This window comes from Labeo rohita, unplaced genomic scaffold (assembly GCF_022985175.1).
Source record: "Labeo rohita strain BAU-BD-2019 unplaced genomic scaffold, IGBB_LRoh.1.0 scaffold_278, whole genome shotgun sequence".
Lineage (NCBI taxonomy): Eukaryota > Metazoa > Chordata > Actinopteri > Cypriniformes > Cyprinidae > Labeo > Labeo rohita.
Genome location: NW_026129078.1, coordinates 83,840 through 91,579, shown reverse-complemented (window position 1 = coordinate 91,579; position 7,740 = coordinate 83,840). Strand labels below are relative to the sequence as shown.

Here is a 7,740-nt window from a genome sequence, read left to right as displayed (position 1 = left end):
TCAGTGTTATAATGAATACAATTATTTTATATAATGCAAGAAAAATTACATTTCCATCATGAGAAACTCATTCAACAGACTGAAATCTCATTCTTGTATGTTGTGTTGCATACAATAATATCATTTACAGCACAGTAAAGAGTTTATAAATGAAATAAAATGTATACAAACCTTTATTTCACTGAAGAAGTGCAGCAATCAGGCGGCGATGAGAACCGCTCTCTCCTGTAGAGGATGAAAAAAGCCTGTGCTCTGACCGTAACTCAACAGCTGAAGTAAGTCTGTGTTGGGTTGTTTCGTTGGAGGGAGGGGGAGGGGTGTATAGTTTCGGCGGTCAGTGAGATTGACCAAGACACTAATGACTGTAACACAAAAACTACCCAACACTGGAAAAAATAAAACAACCCAGCATATCAACCAACAGACTCAACCCAGCGTTTGGGTGGAAAAAAATAACCCAGCATTTTAAGATTGTACAATCCATAATTAAGACGTCAGAAGTAGAGAAACTTAAGAATATTGGACAAAGACTCTAAAGATTAAAAAAGAAAAAAAAAAAAAAAAAAAAAAAAGTTGTATAGGTTTGTTTTACTAGACAATGTTATAATTAAAATGAAATATTTAGTTTTAGTAGGACTTTTTTTTTTTTTCAGACTGATGCTCTTTGTATACAGTTTACAATCACAAAACCAGCTAATCATACTGACTTCAGTTCAAATCTGCAGCTAACAGATCATATGCAGTGAACAAATAAAACACTGTTTATCATTGCATTAACATCAGCACTTCCATGTTCACTGCATTAAACAACAAACACCATCGTCATCATCTACAACCAAACCACGAGCTCCACCCTTCAGCACAATGAAAACCACAAAACTTCAACAACACAAACTCCTCAAAACACCAGAAACAACATTTGAACATTAAACACAAACAGATTTACCTTTACTCAAAATGCATAATATAACACTTAATTTTCATCACTTTATTTCAACTCTTTTGATTTTACTTAAGTGATTATGTGCATTTGTTAAATAACACGGACAAGAGGATTCAGTAAAACTGACAACAGTAAAAAAAAAAAAAATCATTATTATTATTATTATTTTTTTGACTGTACCTCGTGTTGAAGTTACTGCTGTCGTTGATTTATCTTGAGCTGTAAAGGATGAATATTAGTTCAGATGAATCACTGTAGAATATGACAATTATATTTTAACTTTGATGATCACATTATATAAAATGTTAGTTATTACTGTGAAGTTTTAATTTGTTCATTATTTACAGCAGCACTTCTTGAACAGTTAAACTTGATTTGAGTTTCTCTTCTGTCAGACTGAAAGAAGCTTTTGTTCCTTCATTTGTTCTGCTTCAATGATACTAATAGTCCTTAGTGTTACTGACATTATGAGAACTTAAAATGATTGATGAGATTGTTTTCTCACCTGAACTCTTGACAGTATATGTGACTGAGGTCTTGACTTGATTTCTGTGAGTAACTTCACATCTCCACTCTCTGTTGTCATCTTCATTCAGGAGTGTTGTAGTCAGAGTGATGATACAGTGTCCTGGAGCTGATATCTGATATCTGGAGTCTGATATTGTCAGTTTAACACCAGCCTGATTCACCCAGAACAGCTGAATTCCCTCAGAACGGATCCAATCATCACAAGAGACTCCAGTATATGAAAACAACTGACAGGAGAGAGTCACAGAGCTGCCTGCACTGATCTCAGTCTGTGAGGATGATGAAGAGACTGAAACACAAAATAACACACAAATCACACACTTTAAATCATCATGAGAGTTTAAATGAAGAATTTGCCCTTTTTAAATTGATCATATAATCATAAAATTACCATGAAGAACATGCAGATAAACACGTGCATCAGTTCCTTGTTGTTGTCCATTCACATATTGTCGGCAGCTGTAAGATCCATAATCTTCTTTTATGATGTTCTTGATGTTCAGAGAGCAGTCAGACCCCAGACTCAGTCTCTCATGTCTCTCTGTGTCTTTCTTCTTTATCCCTAAACCAATCAGTTCATCTGTTGCTGAATGTCTGTTATTATAGATCCATGTAGTTGATTTGCAGTCATGAAGATGATTATTACAGGGCAGACGGACATTTTCACCAGAACTGATGAACACATGAGCATCATTCACTCCACTGGTACCTGAAACACAAGTATGTTTGATATTTTAATAAAAAAAAAAAAAAAAAAAAATACCAGCATAAAAATGACAAGATTCAAAACAAAATAAACTATTTTTTCCTTATTAGAGAGCTGTTGAAATCACAAACACACTCTTAATATGAAAATAATTCAGCATCAGATGTTTGAGTGTGAATCTGTCTAGTTTTAGTGCATCAGTAATAATCCAGTATGTTCTTTATGTAACACAAGAATAAACTGATCATGTTGAAATGAACTCTTTCCCAGACTAATTAAACTAAATGTCTTGTAGAGAAAACAGAGATTTGTTTACCTGTGAGAAGTGAAGAGAGAATGATCAGTCCCAGCAGACACAAATGACACTTATCAGCCATTTTCTCTTTCTGTCAGTCTTCCTCTTCATTATATGCTCACAACTCTTTCTTTAAATACTATCAGCTCTTCCTGTGTTTGTTCACTTCCTCTGATCTGATTGGCTGAGTGTTTATTTGACTGACACTATATCACTGCATGATGGACGAGTGTTGAATCAGCATCATATTCTGACTGATCTTCACACTGTTACTGCTGATATTTGCTCTGAATCTCACCTGAACCACGACACTCATGATTGCTGTTTTCAAAGATGCATTTACACACACACAAATCACAATGAGTGAACAAAATGTTGTATTTCTGCAGATGTTTATGTTAATAGCAATTATAAAATCACCATTTAGTCAAACAAACTCGGTCTTTTTGAAGTTTTACAGTGATCTTTTGTATCTATGTCAGAGTCAAGGCTTTCTTATAATGCTGAAATGGTTAATTTGTCATTCTTTACATTTTTGAAACTACAATATCATATTAATTATAGCAGTTGTCGTGTTTCAGAGCAGTGATCTCACTGTTGAGTTTAACCGCAGTAGAGCAGAGATCATCTCTGAACCCAGAATAAACTGAAGGTTTGTGAAATGACACTTCCTCTTTTCTCTTCAAATGAGCTGCTAACAATGACATTACTTCAGCCTGTTTAAGAAACATAAATTAAACCTAGTTTTAACTCAATTAAGCAAAGAAAGTAGTTACTAACATTAATTTGAATTGTATTACATTTTATTTTAATTCTATAAGACCTTTAAAGAAACAAAGAGTCATCTGTTAGTTGGTTGCATGATTTAACTAGTGATGTCAAATTAACACATTAATTTAATAAGTTAGTTATGAAAATGATGAACACATTTAACCTGTATAGGTCATCTTATATATTCATACAGTTGATTGGTGATGAACATGATGCAGGAGAAAAAACTCACTGTGTGATGGAGCCTATAGAATGCAGTTATATGACCCTAAAATTAAAATAAAAAAATAAATACATATATTTAGATTATTTAGATTATGATATCTGAGATATCAGATTATCTTCTATGCTCCATGGTTTATGTTAGGCCTTTGTAGCCTAGAATTTCTTAGACATAAACTTTTATGTTAATCAAATAAAATATATGCTACTGCTTTTTCTTTATGTGAGCTGCCAATGAACTCCATCTTTTCTGTTAACAATGGCAGAATTTCAGATAGATAGACAGGTAGATAGATATAGATCGACAGATCGAGTCTAAAGCAGATCAAAGCGCTGCTGAATGTTTGTGAATGTTTGTCAGTCGAGTGTGAACAGAAGCACATGATGTCACAGTGGGCGGAGTCACTGCGGTTTCACTCACTGAGTGACAGAAATACTGAGTGACATCATTAGAGTTCAGCTTGAATGCTGTGAAATCACTAGAAACATGTTTAAAAGAGGAAAGAGCTGTTGTGTGACTGACTGCACAAATACACAAGAAACTAGATCTATCTTTTCATAGATTATCAACAGCTACAGAAAAACAAACAGTGAAACATGTCTGTCATCAATTATTCCTTAAGCAGTGTTTCAGAGCTGTGATCTCACTGTTGAGGTTTGGAAACATGTGAGACTCAGTTTAACTGCAGTAGAGCAGAGATCATCTCTGAACCCAGATCAGACTGACGGGTGTGAAATGACATTTACTCTTTTTACTGTAAGTGAGCTGCTGTGTGTCATTAAACTCTCTTCAGTTAACAGTGGCCTAAGTTCAGTCTTTTTACAGAATTTTAAAATAACAGAATTTTAATCCAGGTTTAATTACGAAAGTGAAAGTGACATGACGTGTAGCCAAGTGTGTTGTCCCATACTCTGTATTGTGTTCTGCATCGATCCCATCCAAGTACACACACACACACACACACACACACACCTACTTAACTGCAAAATGAGGACACATGACTGAATACCCTACCTTTGGGTACACCCCTTTCTAGAGGGTCTAGAGACAAAAGAAAGACATGGCTACGATACTGATGAAGCTCTCTTTACACTTATCAGTTGATATTCTCAATAAAAGCCTTCTTTAAAGACCTGAAATTTTACCTTCACTTTGGGGACAAGTATTTTTTATGTCACATTTGGGGACAAACACAAATTCTGATCAAGGTACAATTTAAGGACTATGGTGATACACAAACTCTGGTTAAGTTATAAATTTAGGACTTTGTGGTGGTACTACAAATGAGTCATCCTAACAAGAAATAGAAGTAGAATTACAACTCAAAGTGTCAATATTGTCTAGAAAATGAGCTAGTGCAGAGATACAGGCATACAACACTAAGGAGTTTGTTTTTCAAGATCATTGAAAATAGATAGAATAGATTTTTTTTTTTTTTTTTTTTTTTTTTTTTCAGAGACTAGTAACTTGAATTTAGGTGTCTGTATGACACAGGATGCTTCACTGACCACTACCTGCATCCTTCTAGTTTATTTAGTATCTTGTGGAGGTTTTATCTCAGCAGAGTTGTCTTTAGCTGCTCACTGAGGCTCCAAGACATTGAGACATAATTTTCTGTAAAAGCATAGAGATTGTGAAGAGCTCTATAGCAATTAAAAGTGCTTAAGTGTTACTTTGGGGACTCCAAGACACACAAACTATGCTTAAGTGACATTTTGGGGACTCAGAGATACACAAAGTTTGCTTAACTGACACTTTGGGGACTCAGAGATACACAAACTCTTCTTAAATGACACTTTGGAGACTCAGAGATACACAAAATGACTCTGCTTAAATGACACTTTGGGGACTCAGAGATACACAAACTCTGCTTAAATGACACTTTGGGGACTCAGAGATACACAAACTCTGCTTAAATGACACTTTGGAGACTCAGAGATACACAAACTCTGCTTAAATGACACTTTGGGGACTCAGAGATACACAAACTCTGCTTAAATGACACTTTGGAGACTCAGAGATACACAAACTCTGCTTAAATGACACTTTGGGGACTCAGAGATACACAAACTCTGCTTAAATGACACTTTGGGGACTCCATATACACAAACTCTGCTTAAATGACACTTTGGGGACTCAGAGATACACAAACTCTGCTTAAATGACACTTTGGAGACTCAGAGATACACAAACTCTGCTTAAATGACACTTTGGAGACTCAGAGATACACAAAGTCTGCTTAAGTGACATTTTGAGGACTCTGAGATAAACTCTATAACCATGAGATTGGATTAAGAACAACAACAAAAATCACTCCACTCAGTCTTGTACCAGGTTGTCATTTTTTAAACTGATGCATGAAAATCTAAGATAAACATACCAGGAAATATTAACATACAAAGGCACTCCATCAATAATGATTTTAAATGTACAATGTTCAAACACAACAGCCTTCTCTTAATAATAACACTTGTTAAAGATATGAACAGTATTAAACATTGTGGTCAAAGTGCATATTGTTCGCTCCTTTAATAATGCTGCTTCTGCTTGTATGCATCGCTCAGTCTTTCTTACCAGGCACTCTGCATGTATTCAAGTTTGTCGTGTCGTTCTACCTCTGCTTCTACCTCTGAGTTTTCCAATTCCCACTTTGAAGGATTTCAAGAACCTACAAAATAAATAATAAATAAATAAATAAACTAATTCACTTAAATTACAACTGAAATCAGTTCAAAACAAAATTCATGTTACCTGAAGTGTAGATAGCTAGAACTCAGAAAACATGTTTAGGAGAGTTACATTTAAGAAATTAAGGCATTTTAATGCCACTCCAGGTGAAATTTAAGGCCAGTAACACAATAGCTAGATTGCAAGTGTTTCTAAGATTTACAAACTTTACTTAATATTACATGAAGGATCTAAGATAATCTACCAGCCACCACGAAATCTTACCAGCCTATTTAATAAAGCAAGTGCATCAAATATTTTATGCTTGTTAAATAGTTTAATACATAAATATTATAAACTGCATATTCAGTTACGCACATAAATTTGCATACGCCTTGCAAAATATGCAAAATATTAATATCTATAGCTTGAAAGGTCTACTTAAATAAAACAATCAAAAACAAATTTGTATTTATTTAATTTGTATAAATCCAACAAGAGAAAAAGGACGTGATGTGACTCATGGCTTGATTTATCTAAATAGGGTAAAAAATTAACTAATAGTTATCGCCTTAATTACCCAGTTGATTGATTACAGGGAAAATTGCAAACATTTTTCTATTACAAGTTTTCTAAAATGTTAATGTTTAAATATGCAAATGAGGCATTATTTAATGAAATATACACTAATATGTGCACTAATGCACTAATATCTAGTACAAACATTGAATCACTGGATGAAGTCAGTTTCAAAATTCTTTTTATTTTTTGACATATTAGAGTCAAATGTTTTTACAGAGGGGATTTTTGGAATCTCATTTTTGTCACGCCATAATTCAGAAAATACTTAGAACAGACAGAAAACAATATATTTTTCACAATTTTGGGGGGAATAAAATGTTGTGTATAATCAAGCTAATCATATATTAACAAATCCCTCTGTAAAAACCTTCAGGATATAGACAGGAATGAAAATGTAAAGTCTGGTGTGTGCAAGTGCTACTGAAGTGGAGATTTATGGCTCAGTGTAGAAGAAAAAACTCATTTTGAGAAAACGACTTTTAAAAATATGTACTGAAATTGAAATCTATTAACACAAATAGATAAAGTGATATAAAAGAGACACTTAACAGTCTTTTGGATGTTTTCTTTCCACTAACCTGAAAAAAGACTTTTTGAAAAACCAAAAAGCCCAAAATCTCAAATTTGACAGATGTACTTAAAAAGTATCGCGATACCCTCCTTTTTAAAAATGGTACAATTCTGCATTTTACTAGTAGCGGTACTTTAAAAATGCATTTTAATAAAAGCCGTATTTCTACAGGTCTGTGTTAGTGAATGGCGGAGACTGCAGTACTGTTTACTATATGTGTGTGACACTCACTGTGTTTTCAGCCTCATATATATGAGTACATGAACACATGAACATAATCTCTAGAACTGCTCTGAGAGTCACTTAACTGGCATTTTACCATTTATTTTGCAGAAAACGAACGTCATATTATGGAGACCCTAAAGGTTTTCACAGCAACCCATCAAAATAAGAGTTTAGTTTATCTTGACAGTCAGAAATAAATTAATGTTACTTAATGTAAAGACAGTACTAC

The 7,740-nt window shown here is 33.9% G+C and overlaps 1 protein-coding gene across 1 annotated transcript; it reads right to left on the bottom strand.

The window, feature by feature from the left end:
- Positions 1-1,369: 1,369 nt before the first annotated feature.
- Positions 1,370-2,809, bottom strand: LOC127160027 (uncharacterized). The gene is made up of 3 exons (XM_051102708.1): positions 2,494-2,809; positions 1,863-2,180; positions 1,370-1,760 (listed from the first exon to the last, which is right to left on the bottom strand). The coding sequence occupies exons 1-3, from the start codon at positions 2,552-2,554 to the stop codon at positions 1,384-1,386; spliced, it is 756 nt and encodes a 251-aa protein (XP_050958665.1). The 5' UTR covers positions 2,555-2,809; the 3' UTR covers positions 1,370-1,383.
- Positions 2,810-7,740: the final 4,931 nt, after the last annotated feature.

What these genes read in the sequence shown, in the direction of transcription:
- LOC127160027 (XM_051102708.1), bottom strand. Translation starts at nt 2,554, where the DNA reads ATGGCTGATAAGTGTCATTTGTGTCTGCTGGGACTGATCATTCTCTCT. An exon ending in TCTCTCTTCACTTCTCACAG is followed by an intron (nt 2,181 to 2,493) that starts GTAAACAAATCT and finishes CTTGTGTTTCAG; the next exon opens with GTACCAGTGGAGTGAATGAT. An exon ending in TTATCTGCATGTTCTTCATG is followed by an intron (nt 1,761 to 1,862) that starts GTAATTTTATGA and finishes TTTGTGTTTCAG; the next exon opens with TCTCTTCATCATCCTCACAG.